The sequence below is a fragment of the Leptodactylus fuscus genome, chromosome 1, assembly GCF_031893055.1.
Source record: "Leptodactylus fuscus isolate aLepFus1 chromosome 1, aLepFus1.hap2, whole genome shotgun sequence".
In the NCBI taxonomy this organism is placed as follows: Eukaryota; Metazoa; Chordata; class Amphibia; order Anura; family Leptodactylidae; genus Leptodactylus; species Leptodactylus fuscus.
The window spans coordinates 224,635,527-224,663,288 of record NC_134265.1 but is presented as its reverse complement, the minus strand read 5'-3'; the positions used below and the strand labels follow the sequence as shown (position 1 = coordinate 224,663,288).

Genomic DNA, 27,762 nt, shown 5'->3' with positions numbered 1-27,762 from the left:
CCAATAGCAGTTCATGACTCCTCCTGCTAGTGAAAAGCTTTTTCCATTCAATGCTCTGTAGTTACTGAAACATTAATCAAAAGTTGAATAAAAGCCTATATAGAGTTAGGAACTGAGAAAGAATAGGGCATTATTATCTTATTCTAGGTAAAGGTTTGGAAAACCATGAGAAGTGGAGAATTCCTTGCACTGCTTATATGGATCCACTGTCTATTGACTTGCTACAAAGTCTTAGCCACAACTGAATCGCCTCCTACTACAAGTAAGTGTGACTGCTACTATACAGTATATTTTACTACATGGGTTCCTTACCTGTTAAGGGATTTAATCTTTATTACTTCTAGGCAGAAATATGCTTAATTCCGTGGCACTGAATATATATTTACTACTAGAAATGTTGCCAATATTTTTTTTTTTATATATTCTTTATTAACATTTATGGTATGTTATTCATGTCTTTGCAAGCATAAAAAGTTCTTCATGCATGCAGCTGTACAGCTGTATACACTGCCTCCCTATACTGCCGGTGGAAATGACTGCATTACATTGCTATTTGTACCTTCAAAATGAACAGAATGTGCCAGAATTCTTGGCAGACTGATGCTAACATATGGAGCGCATACAGAAAGGGGACTTTGTAGTTATTGCTGAGTATATCTGAAGATAGTGACATATACTGATAGTGCTGCAGTCTTGTGTATTTCTGACTTACGAAGAGTTTATTATGTGTCTGAGGTTACAGTAATGTATATTAACACATGACATCTCTGTAGCAGTAATTTCTTCAAGTATCCTGTTCATGTGAAACACGTCTGTCAAACTCCATGCACATGTGGTAGAAACAACCGAATCTATAAGCATGGAAAGGGTTTTTCAGAAACTCTGATTTGGGCCATGTATGGTTTCATTAAACTACTGATGTATGTAACATGCTGGCAGACAAAGGGTTAAACAGTAGACGCTTATTCCAGGGGTGTTTGTAAAATAATCTTTCCTCCAAAGTCACTATTTTTTAGTGTAATGTAGAAATAGAAAAAAAAACATACAAATTTATTACTATTATTATTATTATTAATATGACTAGTGCAGATGGAACAAACATATAAAAGTGCTAAATATTATTAAATGAATGAGACAAAGGCAGAGAAGACCCTGACAAACAGTTTATAATCTGTAATCTTTCTTGTTAATATTGTTAAGATTTTTTTTTACATAGTCCTGTGAGCTCAAGTTTAGTATTTTTTACTTCAGGCTAGTTTTCTATCACTCTGTACAGATGAATCACACTAATTCCTGTGATAATTCCCTTTTGGCTGCAATATAGGAAACACAACAGGAGTTTTGGAGGCCCGGCTGTTTGAATGACAGGCGGAAAGCAAAAAAAAAAAAAAAAAGAGGAATTTGACCGATGGTTACCTTTCCCAAGCTCAGTCTTGAAATGCTTCTAACTCAATGCAAGGTCATTGTGACTCCACCCGGCCACACACCCCCTCTACTCGCTCTATGATTGGCTCCTATGGAGCAGCATGAGTGGGCTAGCCCAAGAATCTCCTATCCCCGCTGCTCTTGGCATCTATTGTCATATCAGCAACTGTTACAGAGCTGCTCCAGTACTACAGCCTGTCAGCCAGTCACTTCCTCTATCAGCAGACTTACATTCATGCTTTTGTAAGACATCCGTTTCTAGGTGTCATTAATTGGCAAATATTTTACTTGTACTCTATTCAAGTATAGTAATACAGTTTCCAAAATCTAGATCGTGTATTTCAATTACAGTAGTTAAAAGTACAATAAATATCCAGCAACTGCTCTAGCCCTATTCATATCTGTTTCATAGATAATGCCAGATTTGATAGAACGAATAATACTGCATGCAGCATGCTTCTCCACATCATTATAGACACCAACACCCAACCGTAGTTATATTACAGGGAGCACTGGGCAGAGGTAACTGATGTAAATGCCAACAATAAGGCAGATGTGAACAGAGCCACTTAATGAAGCTAAGGCCTGGTTCACATCTGCGTTTGGGATTCCGTTTGGGAGTCTTCTTGGGGACCCCCTGAATGGAAACATGTATGCATAAAAAAGTGGTTACCTTGGAAACCTGTGGACCCCATACACGGGGTCCGTGTGGTTTCTGCTCAGTTTCTGCATGAAACATGCAGAGAGAAAAGTCCTACAAGCAGAACTTTTCTCTCCACATGTTTTGTGTGGAAACCGAGCGGAAACCACACGGACCCCGTTATAGTCTATGGGGTCCACAGGTTTCCATAGGCTTATGGGGTACACCAGTTTCCTTAGGCAACCGCTTTTTAATGCATATAGATTTCCTTTCGGGGGGTCCCCAAGTGGACTCCTCAAACGGAAACCCGAACGCAGATGTGAACCTGATCTAAGGCATAGCAAAGAAAAAACATTTGTTGTAGGAACATACTAGCGTAAAATTCTGCATGTAAATAAAGCTGAACTGCACATGGACATACAAGCCTAAACAAGCCCTGCTAGTAATGAATAAAACATTAAAACTAATCAAGGCAGTTACTTTTAAAGCATTTCAACAAGGCAAATATTTATCCACATTCAGGAGCACTTGAAGGTAATTCACATTCTCCAGGGAGCTATTGGAATTACAGAAACAGATTAGGGATGCTGGTGGGACTTAATCTTGGTCTTATGGGGACCCATGACTGAACTTGTGATTGCAAAGTAGTACTATAATTGAAATCTGAGCAGGACCTCACAGAGTATAAGCCTCTGTTTACATGGCAGCATTAGTATTAAAAACACAACATAACAAAAAGAAAACATAACATAAACATTACCCCGCATTCACACAACAGGGTTTTCACCCATGAAACTCAATCCGTGAGCTGACCATCTTGAACAGTATGCTGGGAGGAGGATTCCTAATGTCCTAGGTATCTATGATGGTATGAGTCCTTGCCTCCCAGTGATGTACTGAGCATGCTATAATCACACTATGGGACATACTGTTCAGGCCAATACACATACTCAGTTTCACGGGTAAAACTCAGTCAAGTGAATGCGGGGTTACACTTTTTCTTTGTACAGTATTTTGTAAAAATACTGACTAGAATGCTGCTATGTAAAAGAGACCAATATGTAAAAGAGACCAAAGGCTATGTACAATATGCAGCACATAGGGTCTGTAATCGGGATGCCATGACACCCTTGTGGTAAGATGTCTGCAAGTCTCAAATTCAACTTTCTGTATAATCCAGTGAGTAAAGGTGAATTTACTGTGGGTGATGGTGAAAGCTAAATTTTGCTATGTGCTGGGTGGGGGCATTTGAATAGGAAGTATATGATGATGTAGCTTTGATGGTGCTTTCATACAAGTGAAATATTTAGGCTATGGCCCCAAGGGCCAGAAACCCAGCGCTAAAGCACTGTAGGAAGAACCGCGGCGGGAACGCATTATGGTTCTTCCCGCAGCGCTTTGAATAGAAAATTCATTCAGTTTTCCTCCGTGGACTTTCTGTTACAATTATTTCTATGGGAAAGCCACCAGCATTTCCGTAGATATAATTGACATTTTCAAAACTGCAACGTTTTTGGAAATCGCAGTGTGTCCGCGCTGAATTTTTTTCTGCAAAGTCGGCATGGAATTTGCATGAATCCCATTCACTTTGCAATACTGTAAAACGCCACGATTTTTCCCGCGGCGTTACCACCATGGGCAAATCGCGGCGTTTCCGGCCCGTGGGGCCCCAGCCTTAATGAACATTTTAGGCTTGGGCTAAGGCACAACGTAGCAAAGTGTAGAAAAAAACCCCCACATTTTCCACACAGTCTGCAGAGTTTTCTTCTGTGGACTTTCTACCCCTTTTACACCTACACAGAATAGGCCAGCATTTTCCTAGGTATAATTGACATGCTGTGATTTTTGAAAACACAGCTTTTCTGATTCAGAATTTTTTCTGCAATGTGTGGATGGGATTAGCCTGAATCTCATCCACTTTGTAGGTACTGTAAAACGCAACTCTTTTTACCACAGCATTTCTGCCACTACCAAAACTATGGTCGTAGCAACGTGAGGCCCTGACCTTAGGCTAGGACCACATGTAGAGAAACCCAGCTAAAAATGCTGTAGAAAAAACACAGTGGAAACGCAGTAGCAAAAAGTATTCTTTTTTTTCTGTAATGCGAAGATGAAATCTCATTCACTTTTCTGGAACTGTGAAAGGCAGCATTCTTCTATGCTAGAAGCGTTTCCACAATGTTTGTCCTTATCCTTGGGTGCTTTCCTATACTGTTTTTGTTGTAGATTTTCAATGCAGAATTCAGCACCAATAACCTGCAACTACTATTGATTTTAGAACATTCTGGAAGTTTCATAGCTGAGGTTTTCCATCCTATCCGAATATTGTCTAATATGATCTACTATGCAATACACTTCCACCCTACTGCACTGTCAATACCATAGGATTACATTAGACTCTATTGGTGATCGCACTACAGATACTGCTGCTGCATTCCCTTTCACTCATAGCCTCATGATACAGAAATATGTTCACACTTTATAAATCTTAGTCTGTGCTTTTTCAGGTTATTAAAGGAGGCTTTCATTTCATAGAAGTGCAGAGCTTGGGTTAGAGGTCAAATGGAGTGCTAATGAATTTATTAGAGGCGATATATTCTCTCTTGTATAGTAGACAACAGTTTAATGGCTGTTTCAGTGTTACAGCTGCATACACATGCTGAAATTGAGAAGTGAGCTACTATATCATAGACTGATCTGCTTGTTTCTCAATGATGTGTTCATGGAATATAAGATGGTGCCACCAGGAGTGAAGGCTGCGTCCGTGTTCTCCACATATTCACGTGCTAATGTTTGGCGGTTCTTAGATACTGTCAGCAATGTTTGATTAACAGGCCCATTCCACTGTAATGCAGAACAGACAGCAGTTCTTGGAAAGTACGCCTCAGGAGAAATAGGTCTGCCAAGTTAAACGCTGAGAGCCGTATCTCCAAAAGCCATTCATACTACAGAGCTATGCACACTTCAAGTGTGGAGATAAAAACAGTGGAAAGGAATGTTAAAACTGTGAGTGAAGACTGAGGGAACAGAAAACAGTTTGGTGTACAATAATGTTCTAAACCTCAGCCTGAAAATCTCTTGCTTTCTGCTATTTCCTGCTTGTCTAGCTGCATGGGAGATGGTTGCCTGCTCTCGTGTAGTAACCACAACTAAATAACATCTTCTAGCTCTTTGTAGATGTGTGTTGTAGCAACAGTCCTGTATGAGTGTTTGCCTTTTCTTTTCTTATCATATAGGAGGTGGACATTTCCGAAACTGATCATGAAAGTCAAATGTGACAAATCCAATTCCATGGGAATTACCACTTGTTGCGATGCAGATGCAACACTCATTTATTATAAAAAAGACTACATATATACTGTATTATTAAAAGACTACATACATGCAAATACAAAAACTGAGTTCCCCAAACTTTCTACGCAACAAACTTTTCCTTCTAAGGGTAAGGCCCCACGGGCCGTAAACACAGTGATAAAGCGCTGCGGGAAGAACCGCCGCGTGAATGCATTGCAGTTCTTTCCGCAGCGCTTTGAAGAGAAAGTTCAGAGTTTTCCTCCGCTGACTTTTTCTTCCCATTTTATCTACGGGAAAGCCACCGGCGTTTCCGCAGATATAATTGACATGCTGCAATTTGCAAAGCTGCAACGGCTTTGCAAATCGCAGCGTGTCTACACTGCGTTTTTTTCCCCGCAAAGTGGGCATGGGATTCGCATGAACCCCATCCCCTTTGCTTGCACTGTACAATGCCGCAATTTTTCCTGCAGCGTCTCCGCTGCAGGCAAATCGCGGCGTTTACGTCCCGTGAGGCCCCAGCCTAAAATCTGAAAATGAACCAGAAAATATTGTCAATTGTACATGGGGGTATTTCAGCTGTAACTTGCCTGTATTTGCCTTGCATGAACTGAAATAATGAGTTATCATCTATTGTTAAAATTCCTAGGAAAGCTGGGTGACAACCAAAATGGCTGCTTTTACCATTTGCAGCTATTCATGTTACCAAACTATTATAGACTCATGAACTCTCCAACTTCCTTATTTTAGATTCACATGATCGTGAAACTCATTCCATGTATGCACCAGATTTACGCTGGGTTCACACCAGCGCCTGAACTCCGTTTTCAGGTTTGCATGCAGAAGACGGAAACCTGTCATGCCGAGTGCGGCCATGAGCGCCGGTGAGCGTTTTATGCGTTCCGCGGCGAAACCGGACACCATGTACTGCATGTCCGACTCTGTGTGTAAATAAAACCGGAGGCTGCCTCAGGTTCCGGACCAAAAAAACGGGTAACCGCAACTGAATGCCGTTGCACTGCACCCGCATCCAGTCGCGCACTCCGCTACGGATTAGGCCCAATGAATGGGCCTAGTTGGGAGGAGGGAGTGTCTTTAGGCTGAATCGGGAGGTGAAACGGCCTGAAGAATGAGCATGTCACTTCTTTTTCCAGGAGCCAGAACAAACCGGCTCCCAGAAAAAAGAACTGACCGGCTCCCATTGATTTCAATGGGAGCTGTCTTTTTGATCAGGATTTTGAGGCGTATACGGCCTCAAAATCCTGGCCAAAAAATCCCATGTGAAGTTACCCTAAGAGTCCCGCTCCCAGCATGATATTTAGGCCTGTAAATCCAGCACATACACAGACCAGATTTCACAGATAAAAGTTGCTCGTCTGGATCTAGTCTTGCACAACTGAGCAGATTTACAATATTTGCCACTCAATGTTTTTTTTTTATTGTATTTACATAGAAATACATTCTGACAAATATCCATACGTGAAGTGCTTTGCAGTTATTAAAAGTTAACCCTTTATGGGCCGATTGCAAAGTAATCATGCATGATGTGATCTTCACACCCCACTAAGATTGTGTTTCCACCTTCAGGTTTTTATGTGCAGTTTTTGAAACCAAAACCAAGTGTATGTTATAATAGAAAGAAAGGATAGAGGACAGATGGTAACCTGTACGTAAAACTTGAAGGTGGAAACTCAGCCTTATGACACAAGTTATTAATTAGCATTGTGCGGTCTTCATCTTACCTGTGCTGGGGATATACTTGAGTACCCCTGCCAGATCAGCATGATAGAGGTTACATGAAGGTGCATGTACTCATTACCTGCTCTGGATGTGTACTGCTGAATCAGCTCAGGGAAGTTCACAAGGGTCAAGAGATAAGAACAGCAACTTCCACAAAATGAAGAAACTTTGCCAATGGTTCATAGCTACACGTGGTCCTAAAATCAGATAGAAAGGAAATCTGGTAACTAACCATGTGGGATATTTGCATATTAATATGTTTTGTTCATAGATAAGTACCACCATTGCCTTAATGGCTATAGTTTGTTTATTAACAGGCATAGCTATAGGTGATGCAGAGGTTCTGTAGTTGTTGTATCCAGAACCCTGTGTCTAAATGAACACAAATATCGCTCTGCCACATGTGTTTAAAGTACTATAGTACGTGGTACATAGGATCCCCCTTTAAAAATCTTGTGTACTTTTTGGTGGAAATGTTAACAGACAGGACAAAGAACCTCTATGCTGAAAAGTCTTGACTTTTTCCAAGAAAAAAGTTCATTACCAGGATGTCCTGTTAAATGTACTATGTATATATACAGATAGTGAGAGGCACAAGTCTACTGCAAATGCATGCGTGTATTGTAGAGATCTAGAACATACTGTATATAGTCAGTGTTTCACATTGTGCTCACAGTGAACATTGAGAAGAATGACAATGGCTGTTCACTTTTGCATCTAGATCGCCTCATTGACGTTTTAGTATAGAAATTGCTTCACTCTGTCAAATATTAACAGATCTGCACAAATGTCACAGCCATCTGTGCTTATGAAACAGTATAGCATGTAGCAGTCGCTATATGTATATGCATTTAACTAAAACATATTCTGCAGCAAATTTTCGAGCTGATGTGTTTGCAGTGGTAATGAATATAAGTGGGATGATTGATGCAGATTTTCGGGCAGAACACAATGCAAAGGGTAAAGTCCATAGAAAATCTAAAGCAGTTTAACAATGGTTTTTATTTGTTTACTCTTATGAAGAATGGCATGTTTGACATAGTTTGCAGTAAAGGTATAAAAGATATAGTACTAAGAATTTTCTGGAAGCGGCATAATTCACTTTAGTGGCATGATGTGTTATCTTTGGTGTTCAGTGGTAATACAGATAAATGTACAACACTAAGTCAGTTATCACAGAGCACATAAGATAATGTGACATTGTCAGACACTTAGATTACAGAAGCATGCACATAACAAGGTATATATATATGTGGTAGCTCTATCCTTATACAGATAAGCTGGATGGTGTTATATCACACATTCACACATCTGTTTATTTCACAGCGGTCAATTCTGTCTGGAAGAAATCTGATTTCAAAGACATTGAGAGTAAATTTTCCCTTCGCACTCCAGAAGAACCAGATGAGGACACTTGTTATCTTATACCTGGCCAAGAGCAAACTGTTGGAAACTGCTTTTTCAACCACACAAGCAAAACCTTTGTGGTAATCCATGGATGGACGGTAAGTGTCTAGCTAGTGCAAAGTCTTATGGAATTTAAATGGTTAACAGGGTTGTCTGGACTAAATATATTGGATAGATTATCAGTACCGAATTGTTGGGGGCCTCCACTGATCAGCTGTTATCAGCAACAGAAACACCGAGAATGGAGAAGGAAATGGACAGCTCTGTTTTCTGAGTGTTGACTAAACTGAATCACTGCAGCTCAGGTGCCATTCAAGTGAATGGAAGCTGATCTGTAGTACCTGGTCTGGTCACTACACAGAGTACAGAGTCTGCTTCCTGTCCCATTCTCTGTATCAGCTGCTGAAAAAGCTTAGCACTGCGGGTGCCAGGTTTCAGCCCCCCACCTGATATGGATACCTGTACAAGCCAAAATCCCTCATAATACATTGGTGTTTGCAAGGCTTGGGATACACTTAACCATGTGGAAAGCTCAGTACCTCACTTAAGGTATCTCCATTTCCTGAATTCACAGGCTCCTTACATTTATGACATAAGCAGTCAGTAATGAATTTTATTGCTCCATAATCTTCTGTGTGCTCTGTAGATGATAACACCATCATCTATATTTCTTAAGCAACTTATGTGCTCTCTCCATTCTTGTATAATTCCAAAATAAGAGCACAATTTCACATTACATAAACTAAAAAAGCTAATGCCACCACTTATTGGTCAGAATCTATGCGTGTAAGCTTAGCCTTCATTTGAAAGCCAATCCATTGCTTCCTTCCACATTTATGGTTTTGCATCAAGGTCTATGACATATATTGCAGTGATTTTATGGCATCATTGGTTAATTATATATCTATGATTAGATAACATAGATAAGAAAATGCAAAGTAAAGGAACCCATCACGCTTAACTGTCTGGTCATTTTTGCTTTAGCAGTTCCATGGGTGGGCCTACAGTAGTTAGCAACCTTCTCTGTATGCCAGAGATGACTGGCAACTGCCCAAATTATTCCTAAACCCAGAAAGTAGGAGTTCAGATTACAAAATTATGCTGATTCTTTTCCTACAAATACATTATGTATATACATCTGGTCAGCTCCTTCTGCTCTATAACATCCTGCCCACAGATTGGACTTTTAATTCTATAACTATATAATCCACTTCAGATTGCTAATACAAAGTGTATGACTATAGAGGCTTGTGCAATATCACATATCCATGCCACGTGTCAGCATTTGAGCTTCTTTTTATTACAGCCTGTGAGTTTCATAAGGACCTAATTTACTGCATCCATTTTCATGCACGAATGTGCCAACAATTTGCATCTAAACTTTATATTCTAAAGGAACATACAGGGGGGAATTCAACAATCCCTCTACGCCTGTTTTCTGGGGTACAGGGATGATATTGTGGCGCACAGTTAGTGCAAAGTGCCCTTTCTTTAGTCCAATGTGTCCTACAAGCTGCTATCCGTGTCTCGCTCCCCACATTGTCGGCGGGGCAATCTGAACATTTTGTTTAGTGTAGATTGGAGTCATAAGAGAATCGTCTACATATTATAGCCAGTGGTGTCAGCAATGGAACAGTTCTGAAAAATAGCAGCCTGGGAAAGTCAACTGCCTGGAAATTTTAGAACAGAATTTGGCTGTGATCCTTATGGTTCTCGGAAACATTTCCAGTTATGTAATAGCTCCACACTACATGTGCTTCTCATTGTAGCAGATAAGGTTATTCTGTAGTGCTGCTATTACCTATGTGGCACACCAAGCTATCTAAATAACACTGATATTTTACATATTTGAGAAAAATTCACCATTATAATTTAAACTAATAGAAAATAGATATTAGTTTTGCAAGCATTGGCCTACAAATCATTTGTTGACATCATTACATGGAAGATTTTACCTGCCATAGATGGGAGAATTACAAACTTTCAGAAATCATCAGGTAACAAGATTAGTACTACTTGTGGGTAGATCATAGACCGTGTAGTTACATATGCGCACCTAAATCTACATTCTAGTTAAAAAAAAATTGAATTCTTGAATACTTAGTGAATACTATCCTAAATGTATTTAGTTATTAGCATTTTGTGATTACTTTGTAGCTTTCATCTATAACTAGGAAAAATAAAAGCTGCAGTACAAAATAAGCATTTGAAGCCATAATAATTAGGATATGTGTACAAATTAGTAAATTAGCATTCATTCTATTAAAACCTAGAGAAAAAAAAGAAATCCAATTTGAAATATTATAAGAATTATCAAAAATCTTTATTAATTGTCGCACAAAAATCAAAATAAATAGGAAAAAAACATCACAGAAACAAATACCAGAAGTCAGAGAAGATACAAGCATATATACAAGCTTATATCAATACAGGCAAACAAATATACAGTATATAATGTCAAATGGGGCAGACACCCACATATGGCTATAAACTAGGTATATAATTGAACACCATGATGAAGCGATGGTCTCTAAAAATAATATATGCTAAGGAATTCCAAATGTTTTAAATCCCTTTTTTCTATTAAACAATCAGTAGAACTGTACAGCTATTCACTGTGACAGTCCATAAAGTCCTGCACCTACACCTATAGATACGAAAGATTACGATAATCATGGCATCCTAAGTAATAGTTTTTGTTAACCTTACATTTATTAGCCTTTAGTTGTTACTTTTTAGCTTTCACCATCTATCTACTGAAATTTCCCCACTGTGGGACTATTAAAGGATTATCTTATCTTATTTTATCTAGTAGAAATAAAAGCAGTAGTGTAATAAAATTATTTGGAGACACAGTACTTAGAATGTGTATAAAAATGAGTAAATACTGGAATTATGTTATGGACTGCAATGTAACCATCCCAGGCTACCAACTTAAAGAGGACCCTGTACCACCTCCACCAAGTTCTTACGATCTGTGAATAGTTGCCACTCAACTGATTCCAGCACAGTTGGAAGTTCCTGAGCAACAAGTGGTTAGATTTTGAGCATGATGTGCTATTTAAAGAAGCTCTTTCACCACATCCAATAATTCCAGCTATTTACATCAGTTAATAGGTGCTGCTCCACAGATTCTGGAACAGTTGTAATTTTTTTCTCTAGCCCCACCATTCCCGAGCATTCAATGCTGTTTGTTTTGATGTACTATTTAGGCTCTGTACTGCCAGGAAGGCAGAGTAAGGCAGAAAGCAGGCAAGGGGAACAATTCTCAGCTCTATCACTGGCTGACACTGATAAGAGCTCTAAATTACCCACCCTGCCTGACACTGCCCTTCTGACATTACAGAGCTTGAATAGCACATCCAATTTCACAGGTCCTTATGTGGCATATGGATAACAGTTGTCTTCGTGAGACAATCCTTTAAATTGTGCGTGTATGTGTCCAATGATTGATTGTGCCAACAATATTTTACGTATCCACTTGCTAAATTTGTAGCTATATACTTTAATGTTTAGTATTCTCTAGAGATGAGCGAACAGTGTTCTATCGAACACATGTTCGATCGGATATCAGGGTGTTCGCCATGTTCGAATCGAATCGAACACCGCGTGGTAAAGTGCGCCAAAATTCGATTCCCCTCCCACCTTCCCTGGCGCCTTTTTTGCACCAATAACAGCGCAGGGGAGGTGGGACAGGAACTACGACACCGGGGGCATTGAAAAAAATTGGAAAAAGTCATTGGCTGCCGAAATCAGGTGACCTCCATTTTAGACGAATAGTGGATTTCAAATCCGGGTCATATGAGAATGTGAACTTTGTGACTAAGAGACAGGGATAGCTGTACAGGCAGGGATAGCTAGGGATAACCTTTATTTAGGGGGGAATGTTATTAAAAATAACTTTTTGGGGCTCTATCGGGTGTGTAATTGTGATTTTTGTGAGATAAACTTTTTCCCATAGGGATGCATTGGCCAGCGCTGATTGGCCGAATTCCGTACTCTGGCCAATCAGCGCTGGCCAATGCATTCTATTAGCTTGATGAAGCAGAGTGTGCACAAGGGTTCAAGCGCACCCTCGGCTCTGATGTAGCAGAGCCGAGGCTGCACAAGGGTTCAAGCGCACCCTCGGCTCTGATGTAGGAGAGCCGAGGGTGCACTTGAACCCTTGTGCACCCTCAGCTCTGCTACATCAGAGCCGAGGGTGCGCTTGAACCCTTGTGCACACTCTGCTTCATCAAGCTAATAGAATGCATTGGCCAGCGCTGATTGGCCAATGTATTCTATTAGCCTGATGAAGTAGAGCTGAATGTGTGTGCTAAGCACACACATTCAGCACTGCTTCATCACGCCAATACAATGCATTAGCCAGTGCTGATTGGCCAGAGTACGGAACTCGACCAATCAGCGCTGGCTCTGCTGGAGGAGGCGGAGTCTAAGATCGCTCCACACCAGTCTCCATTCAGGTCCGACCTTAGACTCCGCCTCCTCCGGCAGAGCCAGCGCTGATTGGCCGAAGGCTGGCCAATGCATTCCTATGCGAATGCAGAGACTTAGCAGTGCTGAGTCAGTTTTGCTCAACTACACATCTGATGCACACTCGGCACTGCTACATCAGATGTAGCAATCTGATGTAGCAGAGCCGAGGGTGCACTAGAACCCCTGTGCAAACTCAGTTCACGCTAATAGAATGCATTGGCCAGCGCTGATTGGCCAATGCATTCTATTAGCCCGATGAAGTAGAGCTGAATGTGTGTGCTAAGCACACACATTCAGCACTGCTTCATCACGCCAATACAATGCATTAGCCAGTGCTGATTGGCCAGAGTACGGAATTCGGCCAATCAGCGCTGGCCAATGCATTCTATTAGCCCGATGAAGTAGAGCTGAATGTGTGTGCTAAGCACACACATTCAGCACTGCTTCATCACGCCAATACAATGCATTAGCCAGTGCTGATTGGCCAGAGTACGGAATTCGGCCAATCAGCGCTGACTCTGCTGGAGGAGGCGGAGTCTAAGGTCGGACCTGAATGGAGACTGGTGTGGAGCGATCTTAGACTCCGCCTCCTCCAGCAGAGCCAGCGCTGATTGGCCGAATTCCGTACTCTGGCCAATCAGCACTGGCTAATGCATTGTATTGGCGTGATGAAGCAGTGCTGAATGTGTGTGCTTAGCACACACATTCAGCTCTACTTCATCGGGCTAATAGAATGCATTGGCCAGTGCTGATTGGCCAGAGTACGGAATTCGGCCAATCAGCGCTGGCCAATGCATTCTATTAGCCCGATGAAGCAGTGCTGAATGTAGCACACACATTCAGCTCTACTTCATCGGGCTAATAGAATGCATTGGCCAGCGCTGATTGGCCGAATTCCGTACTCTGGCCAATCAGCACTGGCTAATGCATTGTATTGGCGTGATGAAGCAGTGCTGAATGTGTGTGCTTAGCACACACATTCAGCTCTACTTCATCGGGCTAATAGAATGCATTGGCCAGCGCTGATTGGCCGAATTCCGTACTCTGGCCAATCAGCACTGGCTAATGCATTGTATTGGCGTGATGAAGCAGTGCTGAATGTGTGTGCTTAGCACACACATTCAGCTCTACTTCATCGGGCTAATAGAATGCATTGGCCAGCGCTGATTGGCCAGAGTACGGAATTCGGCCAATCAGCGCTGGCTCTGCTGGAGGAGGCGGAGTCTAAGATCGCTCCACACCAGTCTCCATTCAGGTCCGACCTTAGACTCCGCCTCCTCCAGCAGAGCCAGCGCTGATTGGCCGAATTCCGTACTCTGGCCAATCAGCACTGGCTAATGCATTGTATTGGCGTGATGAAGCAGTGCTGAATGTGTGTGCTTAGCACACACATTCAGCTCTACTTCATCGGGCTAATAGAATGCATTGGCTAGCGCTGATTGGCCGAATTCCGTACTCTGGCCAATTAGCACTGGCTAATGCATTGTATTGGCGTGATGAAGCAGTGCTGAATGAGTGTGCTTAGCACACACATTCAGCTCTACTTCATCGGGCTAATAGAATGCATTGGCCAATCAGCGCTGGCCAATGCATTCTATTAGCGTGAACTGAGTTTGCACAGGGGTTCTAGTGCACCCTCGGCTCTGCTACATCAGATTGCTACATCTGATGTAGCAGTGCCGAGTGTGCATCAGATGTGTAGTTGAGCAAAACTGACTCAGCACTGCTAAGTCTCTGCATTCGCATAGGAATGCATTGGCCAGCCTTCGGCCAATCAGCGCTGGCTCTGCCGGAGGAGGCGGAGTCTAAGGTCGGACCTGAATGGAGACTGGTGTGGAGCGATCTTAGACTCCGCCTCCTCCAGCAGAGCCAGCGCTGATTGGTCGAGTTCCGTACTCTGGCCAATCAGCACTGGCCAATGCATTTCTATGGGGAAAAGTTAGCTTGCGAAAATCGCAAACTGACAGGGATTTCCATGAAATAAAGTGACTTTTATGCCCCCAGACATGCTTCCCCTGCTGTCCCAGTGTCATTCCAGGGTGTTGGTATCATTTCCTGGGGTGTCATAGTGGACTTGGTGACCCTCCAGACACGAATTTGGGTTTCCCCCTTAACGAGTTTATGTTCCCCATAGACTATAATGGGGTTCGAAACCCATTCGAACACTCGAACAGTGAGCGGCTGTTCGAATCGAATTTCGAACCTCGAACATTTTAGTGTTCGCTCATCTCTAGTATTCTCTCTCATATAGGTAACTGGCATGTATGAAAGCTGGGTTCCCAAGTTGGTAGATGCGTTATATAAGAGAGAACCACACTCAAACGTAATTGTTGTAGACTGGCTGCAACGAGCTCAACAGCATTATCCAGTGTCAGCTGGTTATACCCAACTGGTGGGACAGGATGTGGCAAGTTTCATAGACTGGATGGAGGTAAGTAATGGCAAATATGTATGGTCTACAATAACTGTAATTGTGTTGTTAGTATCTTAAAGAGAAGCTTAGAATGAAGGACTGATCATGTAGTTATAGAAGAGATACTTAAAATAAGATTAATATTTAACTATTTTATTATTAACGCACAAAATGTTAGTGTTCTCAAGACTATCTAGTTATTAGCCTGCATTATTGGAGATCTACAATAGAATCAGAGAGAATGGATAGACTTTATTTTCTTTCTTTATTTTACACTTATTATCTTTACTAAATTTTTCCAATAGGAAATGTTCAATTACCCATTGGATAACATACACATTTTGGGATACAGTCTTGGTGCTCATGCAGCAGGTGTTGCTGGAAGTCTGACAACTAACAAAGTCAACAGGATAACAGGTAAGAGTAACTGTAACTTTCTTAATACTTTTTATTGGTGTGGCCAGTTTAAGGAACACAGCCAGTTTAAGGAAGAGAAACATAATGGGTGACACAGTTATATGTGTAGTTTGGCCAATGTCCTGGGTAACTCCACATTTAAAGTAGAAAGACTCAAAATCTAGGAAGATACACTGCTATAGCCAATGAAGGAAGTAATGTTCCCAGTACATTATTACAGAATAAGTTTGTACTGTGCCATGTACTGTCAATGGCAAGCATTATAAGGTAGAAGGATTATTGTGTATCAGCTACATAGCATTAGGTGGTGTTGATTTCCCAAAAGCTAGGGCCCCTCTCAGTGAATTGCTGTGGAAAGGACCCCGACAGAAACACATTGCATTTTTTCTCCACAGCGTTTTTTACTGAAAGTCCACAGAGTTTTTCTTTGCAGACTTACAATCCTATTATATTTATACGGAAAACGCAAGTTTTTTTGAAATCGCAGTTTTTCTGCTGCAGATTTTTTTCTGCAACATGTGGATTGGATTAGCCATAATGCTGCGTTTCCTCCATGGTCAAAACGCGCCAGCCTTATAGCCGAATAGTTTTAAATCCATTACATAAACTTGGCAGTCAATCCAGGTACTTCTTATTGGAAAGAAGGAATGACTCAGAATTGTAGCTTTAAGACTAATCATAAGGCTGGGTTCACATGTTCAGGCTTTGTGGCTAAATACTACAGTACCACATTTCAGAAACCACATATTGTTCTTAAACCTGCAGTAGGTTCCTGACATGCGGTACTGCAATGTGGATTCTAATCACAAATTGATCTGAACATGTGGAATCACAAGTTAAAATCTGCAAGTTTTACTTCATCTGCTACCTTCTAACTTCCCTTAGTTCTAAGGACTTATTTATTCTGTTATGTGCAAGAGAAACATCTGTATTCTGTGTGTATATTTAATTTACATCATAGAAAGCTGCAGGAGGTGGATATGGCATCCCTGTTGTGCGGGGAATAGTCAATATTGTTCTACATAGAACAATTTAAAGTCTGGAAGGGGACACCTTGAGGAACATGCTATGAACAAATTTCCTGTAGGATAATAATAGCCAACTAAACAGAACATAAAACAAATCAGCTAAGGTTCCCAAGCTCACTGTGTTTTTCTCTGCAGGTTTGGATCCAGCTGGTCCCACCTTTGAATATGCCGGGACATCCGTTACTTTGTCTCCTGATGATGCAGAGTTTGTAGATGTTGTACATACCTACAGTGTAGGAACTCCTGACCGCAGCATTGGTATTCAAAGGCCAGTGGGACATATTGACATTTATCCTAATGGTGGAAGCTTTCAACCAGGGTGCAGTATTGGAGACACCATACGACTTATAGCAGAAAATGGGATTCGTGGAATTATAGGTATATCATTTTTTTAGACATATGTAACTTAATTTCCATATATTATATAGGGTGTTACTTGGTGTTATTGTTACATTAAGATTAACATTAAAAATGACTTATAATATATACTTAAAGAGGTCCTGCAGGATAAAAAACAATTTTTTAAAATTACGTCAGGGAAGATGCTCCGGTGCCTCTCGACGTGGTCCAAGCCTGCTGCTCTTCTGTCTTCTTTTGCCAGAAGTCCTCACCGGCTGTGACGTCCCATGTCCCTCTCCTTATTCTGAGGCAGTAATATGTGATGGGGACTTCTGCCAGAAGAAGAATCGGAGCTGCAGGACTGTACCACCTTGTGAGGCACCAGAACACGCAGGACAAGTGTTTTTTTTTTTTTTTTTTTTACTATGGTAACCTTTACAAAAATTAAAATTCACCAGCATTTTGTGCATATAGTTCCTATACACTACCAATATACTCTGTACAGGTATATCCAGCAGTCGTATTTCTTTGCATTTGTCATGTGCCTTTTAAGTTTTATAGTTATTAGTACAATAATGGTTAGAATAAACTTATTCCTTATTTTTTCTAACAAGACATGGACCAGATTGTGAAATGCTCCCATGAACGTTCCATTCATCTCTTCATTGACTCTCTACTTCACGAAGAAAAACCAAGCATGGCCTATCGCTGCAATTCAAAGGAAGCCTTTGATAAAGGACTTTGTTTAAGTTGCCGAAAAAACCGCTGCAATACTTTGGGCTACAAAGTCAACAAGGTCCGAGGAAGAAGAAGTGTAAAGATGTACTTAAAAACAAACGCTCAGATGCCATTTAAAGGTAATATGAATATACCACATTGATGATAAATATTAGTTCAGTGGGTGCAAGTTAAGTTAAAACTATCAATCTACAAGGGATCAGATGTTCATTGATGCAGAGTATTTAGAGTAGACCTCTCACTCCTCCTGATATGTCTATTATGGTAAAAATTGTATGCCCCATGAAATAATTCTGGAATAGCTTTTCTTATAACTCTGTTGATCCATTCCTTTTATTCTTCCTAGAAATGCCTAAATAGACAACTGGGTGCTACCATTCTACTTATCAAGGGGTGTATTCCTACACAGTCTGATATGGTTAACTGTGATTGGACAATGTCCGACCGTGGAGGGAGACTCCCTGCTAATTTGTCAATACATTTATAGGAGACACACAATTCAGAGTTCCAAGAAAAAGGTTCTTCATAATTCTTATTTCATGAGGGGTACATTGTTAAAAAACAAATATTCTGTATAAGGACAGGTCTATTTTAAACACACCGATTCCTAGAAAAGTTTACTTAGTCTGGAACATATGTAAATAACTCCATAATTCTGTAACTCAGGACAACATGATCATGGACTATAATACTTGTTCTTGTTCTAAGATGCTAGCCGTGTTAAAGTTCTTATGTTTGTTTTTCTCTTTTGTGAATTTGTAGTTTTTCACTATCAAGTGAAAGTTCATTTCTTTGCAAAGAGGAACTTCACCGTGACCAACCAACCTTTCTTGGTTTCATTGTATGGAACAAAGGGAGAAAGTGAAAACCGGCCTCTCATTTTGTAAGTATGGTGTAATATGAGAATATATCAAGAAAAATAGATATATAAGAGGACACTATATGTTTGAGTATAGTATAGTATAGCTGAGATTCGTATAGGACTTTAATAGGTGTATATATATATATATATATATATATATATATATATATATATGTATATGTAAAACTAAATTTTTATTCTAAGTACAACAATAAAAAAGTAGTAAATCGTATATAGACAAACATATGCGTACACCCAGTGTGAATACAAGTCTACCTCAGTACGGGTTTTTATTTCTTTCTGACTCTATTAAACTAGTCTTCAAATGATCAAATAAACCGTAAATTGTCACATGTTGTGTCTGCATCAGAGTGTGCACACAGCGTAACAAGAGCACACCTCGTCTCTACACATTATATGTCCATCTGTATCGTCTCCTCCACACACTAGAGGATACAAGGACTATTTAAAGAATTCTCATCCCTAAAATGGTAGGAGAGGTATCACTCTATGAAAAAATTTATGGATAGTGTGCATACAGAGGTTAGTTGTCCTCAAGGGCACTGGATGGTGTAATATGTATTTATTTTGCTTATAGCGCCATTATATTCTGCTGTGCTTTATCCGTAAATTGTCTGTATAAATACATTTTTATCATAGTTTTCAATTATTCAATTGATATAAGTTGTAAAGATGATTACCTGCATCAGCTGTCACTATAATCAGGAACCCAAATACCCCATTTCCCCTCACCATCAAGTCCATGGTAAGGAGTAGGTATGGTAACTTGTAGAACTCTAGCTAAAATTCAAAGAAGGCCAACAGATAATGCTTGACTACAACTCCTCATTGTGGTTGTGCTTGCTAAATGGAATGAGTGGGGTATTAAGTTTTCCATTTCTTCACAGTTAGTTGTGGTGGGGTCTACTGAACTAACACTTATCATATATCTCATGTAAAGGTTATAAATGCTGGCAACTAAAATACCACTTTAATGCTGCTATATATTTTAATCTATAGTAACCTCAGTTATTAGTACACCAGTAGATTGTTTAATCTAATTAAAATATTTGGAAGCAGAGCATATTATTATTTTTTATGTCATTTGCTGATTAATAAAAATGACAGATTACCTTTAATTTGTAGATTAGTACCATGCTAAATTTATATGGGGGCAACATGGTGGCTCAGTGGTTAGCACTGCAGCCTTGTAGCGTTGGGGTCCTCGGCTCGAATCCTGCAAAGGACAAAATCTGCAAGGAGTTTGTACGTTCTCCCCGTGTTTGCATGGATTTCCTCCAATACTTCGAAGACATACTGATAGGAAAAAAAATATAGTTTAAGTTTTAATGCATTTAAATAAGAAAAAACTATTTTCAAAACACAATTTTTATTGGCGTTGGCATATTCTGACTAACATAACATTATATAATTTCTGGTATACATACTACTTTTTAATCACACTTTAATTTTCTATTCTTCATTTTTTTTTTGGGGGGGGTGGGTTGAAGTGGGTAAAAACATATATTTTAAGATTTAATTTTCATATTTTTTCATTATGGCATTCACCATGCAGGATAGACACTTTTATATTTTGATATTTCGGTCATTTTTGGATGCAGAGACATCTAAAATGTTTTTTATGTTTTTGTTTATTTGCATATGTGTTATCAGAAAATGCTGTATTGGGAATCTTCGTAGTTAAGTCATGTCACATACTGTCATCGACCATGGCTGTTAGCAGATGCCTGCTGTATAATACACCTGCCACCCTTCGTAAATGTAATAGGCTCAGATCTTGGGCCTTCTCCATACCCCTTGCCCAACATCCCCCATGGCCTACATTATATGTCAGAAAAAAAGTATTTTAAAGGATATGTACAAGATTAGAAAAACATGGATTTTTGTTCGTCCAGAAACAATGCCCCTCTTGCCCACTGGCTTTGTCTAGTATTGCATTCACTTGAATGTACAGCAATTTGCTGCTGGTTCTGGAAGAAAACTGTATTAATTTTTTTATACAAATCCTTTAAATATTTATTTTACAATATTTTATTCAGGTCTTACTATGGAAAAATTAACAGTACTGACATAGAAATATTAAGTACAAAATAAGAATTTTAACCAATTGTTTTTTTTGTATTAGAGCGGAAATGTCCACCAACAAGACCTATTCCTACTTGATTTACACTGAACTGGATGTAGGAGAGCTGCTGATGCTGAAGATTAAATGGGAGAACGAGTCATACTTGAGCTGGACAAACTGGTTTAAAACATATGCTTTTGACGTCCAAAAAATCAGGATAAAATCGGGAGAACTGCAGAAAAAGTAAGCTATACCATTTGATATGACTTTATGAAACCAATTCACAGGTTAAAAAGATTGAGATTGGCATCAGTATTGAAAAGTATTGTTCCGAAATGCATCTGAGAACAACAGTGCCATTTAGAGGCTTTTAACATGTACAGGTGATTATCTTTTTTTATGGATATGCAAATCAGCAAAAATGTAACAGGCATTTATGTTTTATAGGCTAATATTCTGTCCGCAAAATGGAGAACGTGCTACTATAACTCGAGGAAAAGATTCTGTGGTATTCGTGAGATGTAATGAGCACTCCAAGATGCTGAAAGGAGACTGGTAAGAGCAGATTTAGGTCTCAATTGCCATATTTTGTCAAAATTGTAGGTAGAAAAACCTCATGCTCACTGACAATAGCGATAATCCCCTGACAATATCATACAGGAGGCTACAAACAATCAAATATATCCAATCACCTTTTCATGGGATCAATAGACCATTTACACACCCATTTTTATGGGTTATTTTGGACGGATTAGGAAGATTATTGGTATTGCATTGAGAGCCTTTGACCTGTGAGAGATCCAGGTAATTCTTATTTTAGTGTAGTTGTCCCAGTGGTAAACACAAGTATAGAAGGTAGTCATAGGCAGGTGATGTTTCTTGTCAGAGCCAGTGGGTGGGATCTGAGGACAGTAGGGAAGAAATGGATATGGCCAGATGGTCTCATTCATCTCCATGGGGGCGTACAGAATTCCAAGTGCTTGCTGGTGAAATAACATCATTCAGATGAATTTAACAGGTTTTAGATTGCAACAATCTTTTTGCATGTGAATAAACAGAACCCCTGCAGAAAACACCTGTTGTTGAGAATCACATGAAAGTCACACAATGATGATCAATTCAGTAACGTACAGTTTTTATTTTTAATTCCATCATAATTTATCAGTATTAATTGTATAGAATAAGACTTATTCTCACTTTAAAGAGGACCTGTCACTTCTTTCACTAAGTCCAGTTCTTTGCATCCTTTAATAGGAGACACTTCACTGATTGTAGCGCAGTTGGAGTTTTTTCTCTAGCTCCACCATTCCGACGTAATCAGTGCTGTTAGTGTCAGCACATCTATGCTCTCTGCTATCTGGTGGGCGGTTCTGGGCTGAAGCAGACATACAAGGACCTCCCACTTGACAGAGAATAAATGTGCTGAAAACAACAGCACTAATTACTGTGGAATGGTAGGGGCTAGAGAAAAAAAAATCTAGTGGTGCTGGACTCATTGAAGTGGCACCTAAAAAGTTGGAGTTGGTGGAAGTGATGCAAGGTACTCTTTAAATATTAGTATGTTCTGTTCTTCTTCTAATAACCAATATTATTTGTTTCAGATGTGGAAATGAATATGCACTTTGAACCACACGTCTAATGCTATTGATGTTGTGAAGAACATTTATTACACAAACCCTTTATACCAACCTACAATGAAGTTCAAACGAAGGATATTATAGACAATGTTACATAGACAACAGTTAAACTGTTTCTTCCTAGAGCAATAACAGGATCAAGGACTAAACAACAAAAGTCAACTTATGGTCATCAACCAGCCATTCCAAGCTCATAGTGTATTGCGAATATTTATTTTGGTAAAAATTTTCTTTACAGCCAAAAGTATTAGCGTGCAGGGTATGTTTCTTGTATAGTCCTTGTAGCGAGGAGTCCAGGCTACAAACTTAAAATGACTTGAATGCAATATTTGTATTAAAAGGAGACCTGTCAACGTGGTGTCCACTGAAACTGTACCAACAAATATGCATTCTTGGCTAAACAAGTAGCATCTCTGCCGTGTAAATCCATCTTACCTCTATGTGGGTACAAGCACAATTAAAAGGTTATGTGCCATTATAGACATATGTTTGTTTATGTATTAGGCTTTTTCAATGCTGTTAAAAAAATACAGAATTGGTTCTCACAAGTTCAACTGTATGCTTAAACCCCTCCTCCAATGATAAAACAACATTTCAGAAATGAAAAGTACAGGGAATATAAGAAATAGAGATAGAAGTATATTATAAAGTTTATCAGGCTGACTTACTTCTAACATAAAAGTTTATGGAGAGGGAATGAGGAAGCTGCAAAACTCTACAAAACTTAAAGAGAGCTGTATTAATTTCACTAAGTCGTGTACAATAATACTCTAACATTGTACAGAGTGAGGCAATAAAAGTCATTTAAAAGCTGGCAGCAACCCCCGACTCCTTTTATCTTTTCCATAGACTTCTGTGTGAGGGTCTGGATATGGATACAAGTGCTATTAGAATTAAGAGTCTAAATGAAGGGAGGCAGCCTAATAAGTGGAGAAGGAAAGATATTTATTTTTTGATAAGGTGTATTATATTTGCATGTACTACTAATTCATGAAAAGTGGTTTTATAATTGGAGGTATGCTTTAACATAAACCATGGTGTTGTACAAACAACACATTAGTTAGATTGTTTTGCAGTTTCCTTTGCCTTAGTATAGTGTATTCTTCTAAATAATTTATCATTAATGTATAGAATGGGTAGGGGGCTTAGATTATTTTTTACATTGATGATATGGTCAATGTTGTTACATATTTATTGCAGAACATATTGGCAAAATGAAGAGTAATCACAATTTGAATATTAAACATTCCTAAATCTTTATAATATGATATTAGTTTTTGTAGCACTTTACAAAATTAATAAATTAACTTGACTTTTAATGTATTAACCAATGAATCCATTAAAATATGTCAAATGGACTCAGAGTAAGAGATTACAACTAATTTAATTAATGAAGTAAGGTAACAGTACTGCACACCTTACAGTATGGACATACAATCATAAAGGAAAGCATAACACACTGTACAGCTCATTGGTTGTGGATAATACATCTGCATAAAGCTCAAATTGTGTTTTTGTAAAAAAAAAAAACCAAAAAAAACAAAAACACCTGTTGAAGTAGATGAGACAATAAGACACTTGTTTTCAAGACAAGGCTTAGACACCTTCAGAGGTGATAACGTTGAGTTTGTATAGTTAGGTTTGCTTGCAGCAGTCCTTGCTACATCCAATGGATGGGGACATAAATAATCACAGGATGCCCATCACAAAAAATCTGAAGGGCATTAAGTGTACTAATATTCTGTAATAGTGAAGTCTAGTGTGCTTTTATATTGTGTTAGTGCATTATGAGATCTCAGATGAAGGTTTCTTAAATCTTTAGGCCTAATGTCTGACAGCCAAGTGAACAGAGTCAAGGACATATCTATAGGCAGTACAGAGGTTACAATCACATCCAGTCCCTGTGGCCAAAATTGCTGCATAAGACCACAGCAAATTTGTACTAACAATGTTAAATGACGCAGACTGTCTTACAGATTTTACATTGCAGCCCGAGAGCTTTTCACTGCTTCTAAATAATCTGATTTTCTACTGACAAACATCAGATTCTGAATGGATAAAAAGTCAAAATTAAAAAAAACAAAAAACATTTTCAACCTTTACCAAATACACAAGTAATACATGTGACATTTTGTTAAAAGACAAGTCCTGCTTTATAATTCAACAAATTAGAGGTTCTCCTGTTACCAAGCACAGTATTTAAGTCCTGAACTTTGATAAAATGTACTTCTATCCTAGCATTTAGCACCCGCATCCCTGAAAAAAAAATAATGTCCAGTAACTAAAATATATACAATATATAGTAAAAAATTACATGGAAAGAGATTCTGCATAAAACTAGACATCGAAGTAAATCTTTACTTCTAAAAGTAAGTGAAAAGGCATGGAGCTAAAACATACACAGCACCACTTGAGAATTTAAAGACTGTTACATATAGCAAACATATTGCATACTATTTATTCACTGTGTATGTATGAATAATGTAAATTATACTTTGTATATATGTTTTTTACCCTTTATGTAAATATAGTTTCTTCTGAATATTTGGAATCATTTATTATGTAACATTGTATGTTTATAAAAAATAAAGATTGCTAATACAAAATTCTGGATGTATTTGCATTTTTATAGGGTAACCAATTCACTAGTATAGATGACTAGACCTGTATTTTCAGCTAGACCACATTGACGTTTATAACAAAAGTCCAAAAAGAAAACAAAACATCAATTATTAATAAGCTGATAAAAATAAATAAACAAACAAACCCACAAAGGATTATAGTTCATGTTCATGTAATCTGAAATTGAGTAACACAAAAGGTTTGGTTCATGGTAATGCAAAAAAGAACCAAGTCTGAATGTGATAAGCCAGGGCAGCAATAAAATGTCAGCCCATAATGCTCTATCCTGCTATTAGTGTCCGGGCTGGCTCCCTAGGCTTTATACGGCAAGCCAAAGGGAGATTCCTTACTATACAGCAGGAGGCTGGCGGTAGCCCTAAAAAAAGACCTAATGTGTTTCCTTATTAGTAATCATCAAGGCAGTGGCGTAACTAGGAATGGCGGGGCCCCGTGACGAACTTTTGACATGGACCTGCAAAAACCCCCAAGTATAATGATAGTATTTGTGGGGCCCGCGGTGTCACTTGCCAATCCTGGCCCAGCCAGGATTGGCAAGTGAATAGTGCCCGTAACGGCCCATTCGAAAAAAAACCCCCAAAAACGCAGCGGTATCGGCTGTCACCGGGCCCCCTAATGGCCCGGTCCCTGTGGCAGCCGCCTCCGCTGCCTCTACGGTAGTTACGCCCCTGCATCAAGGGTCTGATACTAAATCCAGAGTGAACAGATAGATTATGGTTGCATCGATGGTAACAGCATCACTGCACTGAGGCTGCTGGGCTAAATAGGGTATGCCCTCCTAAGCCCCTGCCCACAGAAGAGGGCTGGCCAATCCACAAACTTCACATCATTAGACATCACAGATATCGTGGCTCACATCACTGCTCGCAACCTCTGAATAGGCCAATTAGAAGGCATATTTCTGGGTGCACATCTGTCACTTAGGCAATGGGACACTTTTGTATAGTGTACCTAATTAGACAAAAAATGGTGGTGTCCATAGTAACTGCACACTTTAGATGCCACTTTAGATGCCACTGTCGTGTTAACAGCTGTGATTGATGTCGGCACCAATCACCGCTGTTAGCAGCGGGTGCTGGCTGTATTATACAGCTGGCATCCGCTGTGTATAGAGAAATCTCTGCTCCTGAACCCTCTCCATACATCCTCATATGACCAAGTATGTACTGTTACGTCCTGGGTCATTAAGGGGTTAAAGATAGTCTATAGCAAGAGCGAATCCTTAGTTTCTGTGGGGATGATATCTCTCGGACCCTCACAGATCTAATATTGATAACTTGTCCTAAGGATATGGAATCAATGTAAGTATATTACTATTTAACTTAGAGAAAATGCGTGCCACTATCTTATTGGATATGTCCAAGGAATGTATAGAAAATGCATCAGGGAGACTGCAACATTCACACAACTCTATTGAGACATGTTGAACAGAATTTATTTAAAGACTTTCCCTAAACTGAAGGGGGTCTATTAGTTGAAAACAAACAAAACAAGAAAACGACAAAGTTTGGTTATATATAATAGGCAATAACGGTTACGGATAAAATGTTTCTATAACAGAGGCAGAAGAGAGAAGCTAGAAAAATAGCTGTAGAAGACAGTGGACATTAATATAAGTAAGTTATTTGGGTTAGCTGGTGATACACTGAGAACCACTCACAAGGGGAGTGCACAGGGGAGGAAGGAAATATGTAGTATGATAACTAACAATGTTCACAATTTTGTGGGAGGAACAGTGACCAAGAACATCCATCCATCATGCCGACATTCAATGGTGTGGGCTGTAAGAATATCACTTGTGTAACTGCTATATAAGTAAGCATAATAAAGAAATAAATAAATAAACTGCTGGCAGAACATTTCCACTATTAAACAGATTAGCTGCATTATAGGAGAGAGACTGATCGCTAGCTATCCGGTGTCCAACAACCATATACCTTACAATGAAGTAGTTGGAATGATGTTGTCTACTTGCTTTCCTTATAGCCAGAACTGTGCTATAACGTCATACCGGCCAACAGTCCTGTTTACTGTAGGCATGGCCGGCTTTAGCTATGTGTGACCTCTGCAGTGGCGCACGGTAAAGACTTGGGTCAGCTGCTTGGTGAAAGAAATCTTATTTATGAACTGATCCATGACCTGATTTATGACAATTCCAAGGTGGTATCAGGCTTCACAGTATGGTGTACACTCTCGCTTCTGGCTTATACAGTAAGGTCATCACACCATTAGTTGGATGCAAGAGAGGGTGTAGGCCAAAGGTCCTTCTCATTCTCAGCAAGGCAGATAAATTGATGTCTCCCCTTTCTCTCCATGGGAGGGCCAGCTGTAGTATCAAGATACAAGATTTTGAACAGCTTCTTAACTTTGTAGGAACATTCTCATAATTGACTATCCATCAGCACCTGCACCAGATACATAATTACATAATTAGATATGGGCTAATTGGAAGTAGTATTATAAAACTCCTCAGACCACAGAATATAATAAGCGGAGGCCCATCAGAGGAGAGTAAAAGTAATATTGTTATACTCACCTTGCCTCCCCTGTCCTGGGCATCCTTGTGGTGTCCGCCAGCCCTCAGTGTCCTCTTCACACCCCGTGGGGCTCGCTGTCATAATGA

At 39.5% G+C, this 27,762-nt stretch overlaps 1 protein-coding gene across 1 annotated transcript; it reads left to right on the top strand.

Moving 5' to 3' along the window:
• Positions 1–25,090, top strand: LPL (lipoprotein lipase). Its single transcript, XM_075283712.1, has 10 exons — positions 1–262; positions 8,423–8,601; positions 15,231–15,410; positions 15,698–15,809; positions 16,973–17,215; positions 17,791–18,033; positions 18,677–18,797; positions 20,923–21,105; positions 21,310–21,417; positions 22,464–25,090. Coding segments are annotated over exons 1-10 (1,467 nt in total). The 5' UTR covers positions 1–165; the 3' UTR covers positions 22,465–25,090.
• The last annotated feature ends 2,672 nt before the right edge of the window (positions 25,091–27,762 follow it).

What these genes read in the sequence shown, in the direction of transcription:
- LPL (XM_075283712.1), top strand. Translation starts at nt 166, where the DNA reads ATGAGAAGTGGAGAATTCCTTGCACTGCTTATATGGATCCACTGTCTA. An exon ending in TGAATCGCCTCCTACTACAA is followed by an intron (nt 263 to 8,422) that starts GTAAGTGTGACT and finishes TTTATTTCACAG; the next exon opens with CGGTCAATTCTGTCTGGAAG. An exon ending in TGGGATTCGTGGAATTATAG is followed by an intron (nt 17,216 to 17,790) that starts GTATATCATTTT and finishes TTTTCTAACAAG; the next exon opens with ACATGGACCAGATTGTGAAA.